Source organism: Lolium rigidum, chromosome 1 (assembly GCF_022539505.1).
Source record: "Lolium rigidum isolate FL_2022 chromosome 1, APGP_CSIRO_Lrig_0.1, whole genome shotgun sequence".
Taxonomy (NCBI): domain Eukaryota; kingdom Viridiplantae; phylum Streptophyta; class Magnoliopsida; order Poales; family Poaceae; genus Lolium; species Lolium rigidum.
Window position 1 is genome coordinate 253,520,593 of NC_061508.1, and position 14,408 is coordinate 253,535,000.

The following is a 14,408-nucleotide window of genomic DNA, read 5'->3' on the forward strand; positions in this document are numbered from 1 at the left end:
AAGGCCACGAAAGCTGCAGCATCGAAGGCCACGAAATATATTTGACTTACTGCGTGATGCCGAGTGCCTGAAGTGGAGTGACGAGGGTAGGTGTCCCACATTGTCGAGGGATCCCTCTGAACTGGGTCACACGCCTGGCTCAGACGAAGTCGTGTCCTAGGCATGTATGCCCGCAAGTAGTGCTCAAATTCCTGAAGATCAAATGCCTCCATGGTGGCCCATGAAACTGCCGGCGCATTGGCCCAACCGGTGATGTATGGAGCGAGGAGTTGCAACCATCCAGCAGCGGTCTTATTCGCTCCTTTTCGTTGTACCTGAAAAATGAAGACGAACATGTCTTAGGATAAAATTATGATTGTCCAACATGATGTAATAACTTTGGATAAATTTAAATTGTACTCACGCGTGGACGCGTGGTGGTAGAGGAACTGTGGGAGGTGGTGGCTCGATCAGTCGACGCTGTCCAAAGCTGTCTCATGACCCTCTGCTGCGACATCTCCTCCACGAAGATATCGAAGATGATCTTCGCCTTCGTCATCCAGTAGGCCCAATCTCTGGTACACATGTTCGATATACCGCCTGGGTATGCCTCGTGGAGGTGCTCCTCACTGTATGGCTCCCAGGTGACATCGCTCTCTAGTAGTAGGTCAAACTGCTCTGTGAATGCTGGGTAGCAATTCCTTAGCTGATTATGCCCAAAATGTCTCTGCATAACATAACACAACTAAGTTAGTGTTACATCTTATATAAAAATATAAAGAAGGAGTAAATATTGCGAATACCTTCCGCGATGTCCATAGAGAACCAAACGTCGGCATGTCGATGCGCTCTGCGTCGTACAACTCGTCTGGCGGCCAAGATCCATCTCTATTCTCAGGACGGCCGATGGGAAACCTCGCCCATGACCAGAGCTGCAACAGGAGTGGACAACCAACGATGCCAGAACCATGCGAGGTTAGGCTGGCAACCCTTACACATACCTCGGTACGTAGCGGCTAAGACCGCGGAACCCCGGCTCCTCCGAATGATGTGCTGCGCTTCGGTGGCCTCTGCTATCTCCTGAGCTATAGGGATGTACCGCGCACTGATCGTATTCCCGTGATTGTCCGTGAACATCGTCTTCCCGAGTAGCCACATGAGGTACGCCTCCAAGCTGCGAGTGATCTGGGCCGCAGTCATCGCTACATCGGGGTATCCGAACTGCTCGATCTGTCAAGAAATATTCAATGTTAGGACTACATATTACACGGTAATTAAGGCTTGATAAAATAAATGAAACTGTTACGAACCTGGAACTCGTGTAGCCACGCGCGACGAGGGCCGTGAGCCTCAAAAGAGATAGGCCCAACGCCCTCGCGAACACCAACGAAACGTGCATCCATGGTGTGCATCCATCCCACGGGTTCCTCCAATGGGCCGATGGGCTCACCAGCCAACGGAAGGCCCAGCAACATAGACACGTCCTGTAGAGTAGGAGCCATCTCACCCCAGCGAAAGTGGAAGGTGTGAGTCTCGGGCCTCCATCGATCCACTAAGCAGGTGATCGAAGCAGCATCGTAGTTCAGACGCGAAACGTTCGCTCGGGCCTCCACTAATCGAGCGAAAGGTAGTAGTCCAGCCCACTTCAACCTGCAAAACAAATGATGAAAAAGGTAAAGCAAGGTCCAATTCGAAGGTAAATTTCAAATTAAAGCTAAAACACATACCTGTCTTCCCATCGAGGGTGTATCATCCGAGTTCTTCTTTGGAGTACGGGTCGCAGGTGGCTCCATGCTCGCGGGTCAGCCTCGAAGTGCGATGCACGATGTTTCGATCAATAAGTGGATCGAGCAACGATCGAGCCGCCATATCTGCATAAAGATATCACAAATTGCTGCATAGTTCATAAATATTACAAATTATAACATAGTTCACAAATATTACAAATTATAGCATAGTTCATAAATATTACAAATTATAACATAGTTCATAAATATTACAAATTATAGCATAGTTCATAAATATTACAAATTGTAGCATAGTTCATAAATATTACAAATTAAAGCATAGTTCATAAATATTACAAATTAAAGCATACTTCATAAGTATTACAAATATTACTATCTCCCTCTATTTCTTCCCCTCCCACGCCTTCCTCGGTTGCCTCGCCCACGGTTAGCCGCCGCCGCTGCAGCTGCTTGGGTAGAAAGTGGGACATAGGGGGTCCCCGTGTCCAAATTGGTTGCACGAGAAAACATTGCCTAGTTGGACCACCCGCTTCGCTTCATCCATATCATTTCTAATGCGCCTTGTCTCCCGTCGACCTCTGTTCGTCCGCAATGATCTTGGGTCGGGGATGTACCGTCTTTCATTTGGTATCACCGTAGTAAAATTTCCCACAACTCGTATCCGACCATCTCGCCGGTCCGGGTGTGCAGCACAGCCTCTTTCGCGTAATATGGAGAGACGAAAGAGATTGAGTCCAGCCCTAGTTGCTCGGTAGCTGCCGGCACATGGGAGCATGGAAGGTGAAGCAACCTCGGTTTGTTGCATGTGCAATCACACGATGGCCATTCTTCATTTCCAATTCTGACCTCATGTGTTCTCACCGCATTCACACAACCAAACTTGTCGGTTGGTAAGCGCACCTCAAACCTCCTTTCCTGATTACCGATGGCCAGAACAGTGTGTGACATACCCTTCTCCATCTTGACATCCATATATTCCATAATGGCCTTACAGTAAGGAGTGTTTGGATTTTCAAGCATATGCTTCAAAGCCAACTCCCGTCTCTCTTTGAAATAATTCATAGTGCCATATAAAATACCCTCCACAAGGGCTGTCGGCGGCAATGCCCTATTTCCCCTAAGCACGAAGTTGTATGACTCAGCTAGGTTGGTAGTCATCACACCATACCTAGCTCCATGTGTGTCATGCGGCAAAGACCACCTTTCTAATGGCTCGTGCTCTATCCACTCTGCAAAATTTTTAATCCGTCGTCCGAGGCCTCCTTCTAGTATTGGGTGGGTCAAATCCAGGCAGGTCACATAGCCCAATAGGATCCGGCTCGGGGCCCTACTCGGAACCTGTGTACCCTGTGCCACAGCTGCTGCATGAGCTGCTACTAATGCAGCTCGGGCGGCTAACCTGTGCCGCACATGGTCCTTAGTGAACTCATCCAGCTTGCCGCGGAGAAAAGTGTACTTGCATGCTTGATTCTGCTTGCACAACTTCTTGAACAGATTCATAAGACCCTTGCTCCTAAACTGCGAGAAGAAATTGGCCCCCAGGTGGCGCATGCACCACCTACTCGCATATCCTGCCATGGCGTCTCTTCATCGAGTCCGGCTTCTACCAGAGTCTTGATAGCCGCAAGTATACCTGCATGCCTGTCATGTAGCACGCACACATTTTCGCGATCTTTCACTATCGATTTTTTTAACTGCCTGAAGAACCATAACCAGCTAGCAGTGTTCTCGCTCTCAACAAATGCAAATGCGAGAGGCACACATCGATTGTTGCCATCCACTCCAATTGCTGTCAGAATCTGTCCCTTGTACCTCCCAGTTAGAAAAGTTCCATCTACACACATCACCGGACGACAGTGCATGAAAGCCTCGATGCATATGCTGAATGCGAAAAACACCCTCTGCAGAACCCTGACATTAGGGAACTCTGGTATCACAAAGTCTTGTATGTCCACATGGGTGCCCGGATTCCGGTCCTTCAATGTGTGCAGGAGACGGACGACACCGTCATAAGCATCATAGAAGGTCCCGAATCTGTTCTCCAGTGCGTCGTCTGTTTAGCCCTCCATGCCTTGCCATATTCAATTACATACTTATATTGAAGGTGAACTCTATTCTCGGATGGCTTTAACCCCCATTGCTTGTATTCTCTACAATCTCCTTGTAGAACAGGCGAGCAATAAGAGTGGATGTAAGGTTTCGGTGATCCTTCAACATACTCTTACGGACACATGTGTGCGGCACGAAGTCGCTCACCACCCATGTTGTGTCATACTTCGGACAGTACCCATGCACCCTTGATGGACATCTAGCATCGCTGCAGACCACTGTCAAGAATTTCTGACTTGAAACGGTGGTTCTGAATACCCTTTGCGTGTTCATTGCCCACCGACTGATTGCTTCCTGCAGATGTCTCTTGTCGGCATATCTAGCACCAACCGAGATGGTGTTCATGCTGTACTCCCGGGCAGAATCGTGCCGATCATCGACTATCATTGCCTCCGACAAATCATGGTTCCAAGAAGAGGGGATCGGATCCGCCTCTTCGTTATCATCTGAAGTATCGGATCCACCGGATTCATCTGAGTCAACCTCATTGTCCACTCCATCCTCGTCTTCCTCGTCCATCATGTTCTGCATCTGTTCTTCTTCTTCGTCCACGCTTTCAAGCTCAACAGTATCGTCATGACCACCTGCTGCATGGCTACTCTGCCCGGATTGGAAACTGCTGCCGCCGAGCATCGAACTTTGACTCGCTCGGCCCGGATGGAACGCACCCTCGCCTTCTTGGAAATTCACCACCTTCGCCTCGGGAAGCATTAAGGCGATGGGGTGAGTTCCCCTGCGCTCGCACGCTTCCAACCGAGTGCACCCACCGAGAGGTCCGCTCAATCGGCTTCAACCGCCGGAAAATCCGGGTACTCGGAGCTGCTCCACAAAGCATGCACACCAACGAGTGTATGCTTCGGGATTAAGCCCGAAATTCACGGTCAACCACTCCTTCAACCGACTAACTCGCCATGTTTTTGGGTTTGTCGGATGCAAATCCTCACACCGAAACTCGCTCGGATCAGCTCCCATCGGAGTTGTTCGGACCGTGCCATGACCGAAGTAAACAACGAATTTTACTCTATCCGACATATCTCGCTCACCTATACAAATTACGGACTCGTCAAAAAAATCTAGCACCTACACTCTAAAATAAATAAAAATCTAGCACCTGCAGTCCTAAATAAATACTATCTACCGGTACATATTACACTAACTAATGTGCGAAGCTAACGAACGCAACATGCATTATGATTACACCATCTAATACCAGGAATTAGGGTTTACCCTTGAAGCGTGCCAAACACCTCTGTCAGCAGCTCAGCTTCTCCACCCCGCAGCAGCTCCACCACCACGCAGCAGCACCACCACCACAAGCTCCACCACCACCACCACCAGCTCCACCACCACCACCACCTCCACCACCACCAACACCACCTCCACCAAAACGCCTCAAAAACTAACCCATATATAGATCGAGCTGATTCTACCGCATTTGGTGGTCAAACTACAACAAATGGCTGGATAAATCGCTCGGAAATGAGAGAAAACGCTGCTGGGCTGAGAGCAAAAGTGAGAGAGAGCTGATGAACTCGGAGCTGGAGGAGGAAGAAGCAGCTCGGCCTGCGCGTCGACCGGCAGCAGCGCGCGCGGCGATTTTAATGCGCCCAATTTCGGGGTCACCTTCCCCGAATCGGGGTCCTCGGGATGGCTGTCCCCGACACGGCCTGCTCCTGGCCAGGAGACAGCCCGACAATGCCCGCGCGTGGCCGATAGCGGCGTCTCGGGCACGCTGACCCCGATTTTGGCCGCGTCCGCCAGATTCGCTCCGCTTCGGGTTCGTGAACCCCGATTCCTCCGTTTCGGGTTCAGTAACCCCGACGGTGTATTATTTATGAAAATTGCTGAAAACGAATATTATTTCTGGATTAAATAATAAAAAGTGTATTATTTAAAAAAAATTCGCTGAGATCTGAGCCATCAAAATCTAGTTTGCTTGACAAGGCTATTGTTTCCTCACCACCACCTCACGCTCTGTCTGAGTCTGACCCACCTACCCTACCCAGCCCAAGCTTCCAATTCCAACCGACCCACCACCGCCCGTGCCCTAGCACGCTGCCGCCCCGGCCCCGCGCCACACCGCCGGTCGCCGCGACCCCTGCGCCTCCCACGCGCCGGTGCCGCCGCCGCCGCCGCCGTACTCCTGCCTCGCCGCGTCCGTCCGCGCCGTCTCCACCCCGCACCGCACGCAGTCTCGTACAGAACACTGGCTTCCGAGGTACGTGCTCTCTAGCCGTGCACTGACTTACCTACCCAATCTCGAACTGCCCCTCACAAATCCCGGGCGCACACCCGACGTAGCACCTAGATCCACCCATGCTAGTGCCGTTGGAGAGCTTTGATGTGGCAGTTGCTTGGGCTTTACCTGTCAAGTGTTTGTGGAAATTACTGAGAGGAGTGAGTTGGTTGACCTGCCACCGTGCTCAGACTGCCAGGCCAAGTTTCGAGCTAAGACGATCGAGTGAAGATTTAGTCCAACGTATCTGCAGATATCTGCGTTTGAACTTTGGTAGGATGCGCCGTTTGGTTCTGGTTGGAAATGCCGGTTTGATTTGTAGAGTTTATCTCTCTTGAAACACGGTTGTCGTGCTGAGAATTCCCCGCCGTTTAGTATCCGCTTGGTCGATGAACGAAATGCTGATTTCTGTTGGGAAGATGACTCACATGATCGCTGTTAGGAACCAAGTTGAATGGAGTGGGAATTCAAACGATGTGGCATCTATTTGGTTGAGTTTTGTTAGGAGCTGAGTTGAATGCAGTGTCAAGTCATATGAATATTCAAGCCACTAATGAAGATGGGCGTTCCCATTTCTCTATTAGTTTTAGGCCACCAGCTACGGTTGCAGATGAACCTTGACACCGAAAAATATCATATCACCAAAGTCTGGACGCATTTCCTGCCCTATTTGCGCTAGGTCAATTTGAGGAAAGAGATTATTTAGTATGTATGAAGTTTTATATATTTTCAGTACCTATACCAACTATAAGCTCTAACGCTTTCCCATCTCTCTAAAAAACAAAAAATACAGATTTTGAATCAGAATTCTATAATTCCTAATAAAGTAAAAACCTGGTAATGGTTATTTGTTTCCTTTTTAACCAAACACGCTCTCCACCCAGACTCACCATCCATCTCCACGACTATATAAAAACCATCCATCTCCCTGGGTTCCTCTCTGCCATCCTGTGCCTTCATTTCCTTTTTTCTCCCCCAAGTCCTCACCTACCCCAGTCCGATCTGAGTGGATCTAGAGCTGAAACGCGTGGCTCAATTCTCCTCCGCGACACCTCCCCTTGACAACCGCAATCCCTCCTCCGCCTCTCATGAACACGCGCTCCGCTGCCCGACCCCCGCGTCCTCGCTGTCTCAACCCTGCCCGCAAATTTGTCCGCTGGTTTCCGCCCGGGGTATGACTGTTTTTTCATCCACGATAGTTAATCCCCGCCGATCTCCAAAATATCTGGGTGCACAACATCTAGATCTGCTCATCATGCTTGATTGTGAACAATTTTAGAGCACGTTTTGGTTTTGAGCCAGTGTTGACCTTACCAGATAGTTCGCACACCTGCGCCCATCGGCTGTTGCATGGTTGGCCACCAAAAGATTCGCTAGCCAAGGCCCAATCCGTGCGGTGCTGTTGATTTTTTTGCCAATACTTGGCAATATGAGGGCGGCGGAATCCCACGCAAAAAGTTAGTCGTACCAGAAATTTGGCGTGGCTTGCACGGGCGTAAACCAAACATGCCCTTTGTCCATATGAATTTCCTGCGTGGTTCATTTGATATAAGGTGCACTGTTCCTGCTCAATAGTGAAACACATAGGCATTAACTTGCTAAATTTTCGAAGATGTTAAGTTTGTAATATGATGATTGATGCAAAGAAAAATGAGGTTCATTCTTTCGCTGCTCTGCAATTTCTCTTAGCATATTTGTATTACAGCAGAAGTCTGCAAACAGGCTAGTCAGATTGTGCTAGGGTAGTTATAGCATCCTGCATGATATGTAGATTAGATATAGAAACTAAGTGGTTCTACAAAATTTATTGCACTGTTACAAAGATGTTAGTGAGCTGGGCAGCCTGATCTTTTTCAATGCAGCTTAATACTTTGGATATTTGTATCAGCTCTTATTCGAATTTTTGTGTGGTTAGCATAATGTTTAGTTTAAGATATTTCACTGAACCTTGTAATAAATTCACAATGATCTTAACTGGCCACTGTCTGTACAAATGTTGGAATGTTTTCTGTAATTGCCGGCAAACCAGTATAGTATGGATAGTTCATCATATAATTGTTATGCAGCTGTTTGAACAAAAAAAATGATTATTGGGTGCAGATGATAGACATGATTTCTGTTATTGAAGAGCTTAGTGGGCTAACGACGAGGGAACTTGGTGAGATGCTGAAGGAGTCTGAGAGTTTTGTCTTGCAGTCCAAGGCAGACGATGGAGGTCCAAAGCAGGTAATTAGGTACAATGTTTATATCTGTTCGATCGCCTTTTCCCTAACACATGCTTTTTGCAGGTCGACATGGAAAAGCTTGTGTCATCGCTTCCTCTTCATCTTCTTGCTGTATGTTTGGATCTCGGAAGAGGTTCAGATTTGACATATGTGCTTCGTGGCATGCGCTTTTTGCATAGTTTATCTGAGCTAGCAACTCGCCACACTAGGCTGGAGCAGGTAACCTTTTATTTCACACAATCTCATCAATTTCATCATCTATGATTTCTTATTGTATTCGTTAATGAATCACGATATCCTGCGTGTTCTATATTTCCATGTCTAATTTGGCTAATGAATCACATCATATTGTCTTAGTTTCTTGTCTCCAGTAAAGCTCAGTTCGCTCGTTGATTTTGCTTTTACTGTATTGTTACTATGTAACACATCTTTATCTTCTTGCAGGTTCTTCTGGATGATGTGAAATTATCTGAACAAGTCATGGACCTGATATTCTTTGTGCTATCCATTCTTTCCCACTGGAAGAAGGTTCGGGAGCCACCAAATTATTAGCCAAGCGTGGCATGCTTATATTTAATTGTTGTCATTTCATACTAATTTCTGGTAACAGCTATTGTTTTAACTTTTAAATTAGGAAAATCATCTTGGCGCTTCTCCCTTCATACATACCTCACTTGTAGCAGCAAGTCTTCATCTGTTGACAAGTTACTTTTCATCTCAGTGGCATGAACTTGTTCATATCCTTCTTGCACATCCAAAGGTAAGTGGGTAACATATGTGCTATTTATTGACTATTTAATTCCATGACTTGATTATGAAGAAGCTGTGAACTAAAAGCATAGAACTAGCCTCGAGAATTATATCATGTTAAATTGTTAATGTTCATCTTTAAAATTATTGTTGACCTGTCACCTGGCCCCTATTTTGCGCTTCCTTTGGTCTCTGAACTCCTATTCTCATCATCATGACTAGCTTTTCTGTCGTAATGTTGTTGTAGTTCAAGTTGCTTTCATGAATGATAACAATATGTTGTTGGCTTTGTGCTCATCGCGAACTAGAGTTCATAAGACATTGCGGGGTGGTAACTTTGCTCTTTAGATTCCAATTATTCATTTCTACTATTTGGTGTTTTATTTTTCAATCAGATTAATCATAAGTGTAGCTGCCAGGTCAATCTGAGCAAAAAGTAGTAGTACTGTTATCACGTGTTAATTCTTTGGTTGAGCTATATTATTACATGCTGTTATCTGCAGGCATAATTGTATTATGTCATAAGAGTAAGAGATCATGCTAGTAGTTCAATTCCTTTACTTATTCAACTGCTTTATGTGAACTCAAGTCGGTGATAAAGTTTTGCTGACTTTTGCATGTTTCTATGCACTACGGTATTAGTTACTCGAATCATGTTTGTTGTATTTATATATCTCAGTTAGAAACATGTTCGTCAGCTGTTCTTCTCATAGTTCTTTCTTTTTGTACACCCTGGATCACTATGGTGGCCCTTACGGATTTATGTCAGCAATACATGGATCTGCCTGTGTGTTTTTTAACTTGTGGATCTGCCTGTTTGGTACTTCATGTTCAATCTATTCATCCGTATTAATCTTTTATGCTCTTGGTCAGGTTGATATATTTATGGATGTAGCCTTCGATAGTCTGCATGAGGATATGAGGATACTGAGTGCCAGGCTATTAACATATGACACCAAAGCCTTTTCTGCTGGTCCTTTTGACTCACAACTCACTCACTTCATATGCCAACAGTGCGAAGCGTCATTGCAATTTCTTTTGTTGCTGTGCCAGCAGAAGTTGTTCCGAGATCGTATTTTGAAAAACAAGGTTTCATATATTTAGACATATCATTTCCTTGTATTTTTAGTTCCAGTGTTGAGAGAAAAACTGCTCAATGCTAGCTTCTTATCGTTTTTTAATGATTTACCAAGATATACTTGTTTTGTCATCTGATGATACAAATAGAATTGTATATCATATACATGCTAACTCATTACTTGCTCCCCAATTTCAGTTCCATCTTGCTAACCCGTTGCATGAAATTTCACAAAATAGACTAACATTGACTAATCTAGTGGGAGGAACAATGCTTTATTTTGGTGACACATAATCTTTGTGTGTTCTTATTAAAATATTAGGCGTATGTACTTAGATATGTTACTGTTGCTGTATATGATTGCATGGTATGCCTTTGGAGGATGTGGACTCAAGAAATTACTGACTCACTGCAGGAGCTCTGTAGAAATGGAGGTATATTGTCACTCTCTCTTACTATATTAAAGTTAGGTGTTCCAGAATGTCTGAAAGGATCAATGGATATTGCTTCTTCCATTTCCAGATTGAAGGCTAAAATCCTTTCCATTGTGAGTTGGTCATGGGTCTTAAATCATTATTTTACTTTGTTTAAATCAAGTACAACTACTGTCCGTCCACAATATTGAGTTAGTATCTAATGGTATGAACATTCTCTAGTTGCTACAACTGTGTGAAGCTGAAAGTATTTCTTACCTTGATGAAGTCGCCACTTTAGAGAAGAGCATGGAACTGGGGCAAACCTTGGCACTGGAGGTTAGTTCTCCTAGTGCCGACGATGGCTAGAGACAAAATTACTCCTTTTCTGCAGCATCCCAATTTCATCCAGTAGCTATCAAACTTATCAGAATGGTTAATGCAGGTTCTTGATTTACTGAAGACCGCATTTGGAAGAAAACAAAAACCTGCTGCCAGTTCCCATCATAAGAATTACCCCATGGGTTCTGTGCTTATCAGTGCCTTGCGTCTAGTTGATGTCTTTTCTGATGATTCAAACTTCAGATCTTCCTTCATAACTAATACTGTAAGCTTTGCAGTTAACTGCTTCTGCTGCCTTGATAGGGTTATAGCCCTTTAGCAACCATACAACTGTTTTAAGCGAAGTTAATATTGTACTTCAACTTCGTTTTGTTCATTTTATTCTCTTTTGCAGATTCCCTTTCTGACCCAAATTTTGGCCACTCCTCATGATGACTTTGTTTCAAGTTGGTGCTCTGTCAATCTTCCAGTGATGGAAGATGATGCTAATCTGGATTATGATCCATTTGGTGCAGCTGAACTGGCACTTGCAGCTGCTTCAAATATGTTGACTGAAGCTAAAGCAAACTATTCATGCCCTTTTCGCTCTATCAGCATGCCTTCAATAGCATATGCACAGACAAGAACATCATGTGTGGTGAAAATAATAGCAAATTTGCATGTCTTTGTTCCAAACATATGTGAAGGTCAGATCTTTCTCAGTTGCTATGATTGCCATACATTTTTCGTGTAACCGTGTTAAAAGCAAGCTCCATTGTCATGTTAGCAGAGCAAGAACGAGATCTTTTTCTTCAGAAATTTCAGAAGTACTTGTTATCAGAGAGCCCCAGGCCATCATTGGACCATCCGGCATCTAATGAGGCAACTACAGTTTGTAGAAACTTGGGTACATACGCTTATATTTTCGTTTTACATATTCCTGTGATTGTGTTAATTCATTACAGTGTATATCTAACTTCTTTTGCCGGATTTGCAGGATCTTTGTCCCATTATGCTAAATCACTAATTCCAAATAACTTGTTAAACGAGGAAGATGTGCAATTATTAAGGTGGGTGTCTTATCATGTTACCTGATGTGCCACATAGAAACAATACATTTTGCATGATTTTATTTGTCAATATTTGGTTGGAATTTGTCGCATCACCTGCCACTTTTTGATGATGTTTCTCTATACTTCCCTTTTCCTATTTGCAGTGAATTTGCTTATAAGTTACAACTATGGTGTAAATCGCAAGTTGGACAGAGAACATTGCAGGTTTGTTTACTTTACATATTGATTTTGAAGATCATAGTAGCAGAAACATAACAAAGCGTGTGTTGAGTCTCTATTCTCTGGTGCTTCTGAAAGGATAATGTGCAAAATTGTATTCCTGCAAATAATAGTCCTGAAGTTTGAAAAGTCCTCAAGCAAACTCACTATTTTCTCGTATGGTGTGTGCTCAGTGCGTAAACTAGAAAAATATTCTGGCACAATGCATCGGGTGGACTTTCTTGTCAGTATTTCATTTTCATATGTTAGATCATCTCATTTTGCGAGGTTTTAGGTTGCAAAAAGTGACACGTCATCACAAATGAAGGAAGACCAACAACTGGTGCAGCAGCCCCTGCCAACAAGCGCTAATATTACTAGTGTTCCAGACTCTAATACTGATAACCCTCCGCAGGTAACATTATTGGTTACATTATTAGCTATTCACTTAGTAATGTATTTGATCCAACTCCAAAATTGATACTAATAGGTTGTGCAAAACATTGAAGAGTCTACAGCAACACCCTCCAAGCAAGAGGGAAATGCTAGGGATGAGACTCCAAGAAACCGTGCCAGTGTAAATGGTGGGCTCCTGCAGAATTCAGTTGGCCAAAACCTAATCCATCTTGGTGTTGCGAGAACAGCTATGCCATGCTATCCCGGTGCTAGTGCTGCTACTAGTATGGAAGTCAAGCGCTGCAAAAGTGCAGATCATTTCAGAACACCAGAAACTACAAAAGGAAGTGGTCTATGGGATGATGATGATGAGAGGCGACCTAAGAGAAAGAAGCGGACCATTATGAATGATGAGCAAGTAAATGAAATCGAGAATGCTCTAGTTGATGAGCCCGAGATGCATAAGAGTGCCACTTCACTTCAGGCATGGGCAGAGAAGTTGAGTGGGCAGGTACTATAGGTCTTTTCACTTGGGTAATCTTTTATTATGTAACTAGTTTATGCTTGTGTGATTCATGAAAATGTGGCTATACTTTTCAGGGTTCGGAAATAACATCATCACAACTAAAGAATTGGTAAGGTGAAATTATCCTTCTTTCCTAGGGATTTACCATCCCATAAAATAACCATCTTTTAGCCCTTCAAAGTTATTTATTACTGTAGCCTACAGATGGCCTTTTATGCCTGCATCCATAGCTATTTGTTAGAGTAATAGACTTTTGTTCAATTGTAGGCTGAACAACAGAAAAGCTAAGCTCGCTCGGATTGCGAAAGAAAGAGGAGGGCCATATGATGGCGAGAATGCTGATAAGCCATCTACACCAGCTTCTTATTCCCCCTCTTCCCCCTCTGGTGACTCCTCAGAAAGTGCTGGCGAGGAGAGCTACTTGCCACCTTCAAGGGTGCTAAGGCATATCCAAGGGGCAAGGGCAATGACCCCAGACACCAGTGAGCCAATTACACAGGCAGAGTTAAACCAGAACATCATGACGAACCGCCCTTTTACAAGATCATTCTCATTTGAGCCTGGTCGTCTTGTTTTGTTGATTGACAACGAAGGGAATGAAATTGGCAGGGGGGAGATCTTTCAAGTTGAGGGCAGGGCACAAGGGAAGAGCTTGCTTGAGAGTCACATTTGTATTATCGATGTCACCGAGCTTAAGATTGAGAAATGGAGGGAGCTTCCTCACCCCTCCGAGGCATCTGGAAGAACGTTCCAAGAGGCAGAATCGATGCATGGTGGCGTGATGAGGGTAGCGTGGGATGTTGTCAGGCTTGCTCCAGTGTTACTGTAAATTCATTCTTTTTACCGCATTTAAGAAGCTGTCCTCCCATCTCTTTTGAGAAAGTACAGCTAGTAGAGACAACCTTCAGTCTAGGATCTGAAGCCATGAGTCTTCCAAAGAGGCTGTTTATGGCAAGTGAGCTGCTCAAGCAACTAGTGTTTTGTGAAAGCCTCCTTGTTATGTGTCGACTGTTGTATCTGTTGACCTAATGTGGGAGGAAATACACCCTATTATAGGGTACTAATTCTGATATATCTGTTCAGTGTCCGTTGTAACAAGTTCAAATCTATGTTGCCATTGTTGAGATAGTAGGCCACCTACAAATATATCTTTCTGATAACTGAGAATGTTTATAAGAAACATGTGAAGTCTTTCAAGCTTCCCGGGGCTTGAGTTTGGATATTTTTAGGTTGGGCAAGCTCTGTCGTAGTCAGCAGACATGCGAAACACATATACATGATTCACAGTAGGGTGACAACGTGGCGTCCCCGCGAAGTCCCGCAAGAGCTGAATTAATGCAATGGTTAGCAATAAAT

At 44.7% G+C, this 14,408-nt stretch overlaps 1 protein-coding gene across 1 annotated transcript; it reads left to right on the forward strand.

The window, feature by feature from the left end:
* Positions 1-5,978: 5,978 nt before the first annotated feature.
* Positions 5,979-14,142, forward strand: LOC124692688 (nodulin homeobox-like). Its single transcript, XM_047226118.1, has 17 exons — positions 5,979-6,054; positions 8,173-8,298; positions 8,361-8,516; positions 8,742-8,825; positions 8,932-9,057; positions 9,921-10,136; positions 10,541-10,672; positions 10,782-10,877; positions 10,984-11,145; positions 11,275-11,566; positions 11,650-11,766; positions 11,857-11,929; positions 12,076-12,136; positions 12,426-12,545; positions 12,621-13,037; positions 13,127-13,161; positions 13,320-14,142. Exons 2-17 carry the CDS (start codon positions 8,173-8,175, stop codon positions 13,879-13,881), a joined length of 2,775 nt encoding a protein of 924 aa, XP_047082074.1. The 5' UTR covers positions 5,979-6,054; the 3' UTR covers positions 13,882-14,142.
* Positions 14,143-14,408: the final 266 nt, after the last annotated feature.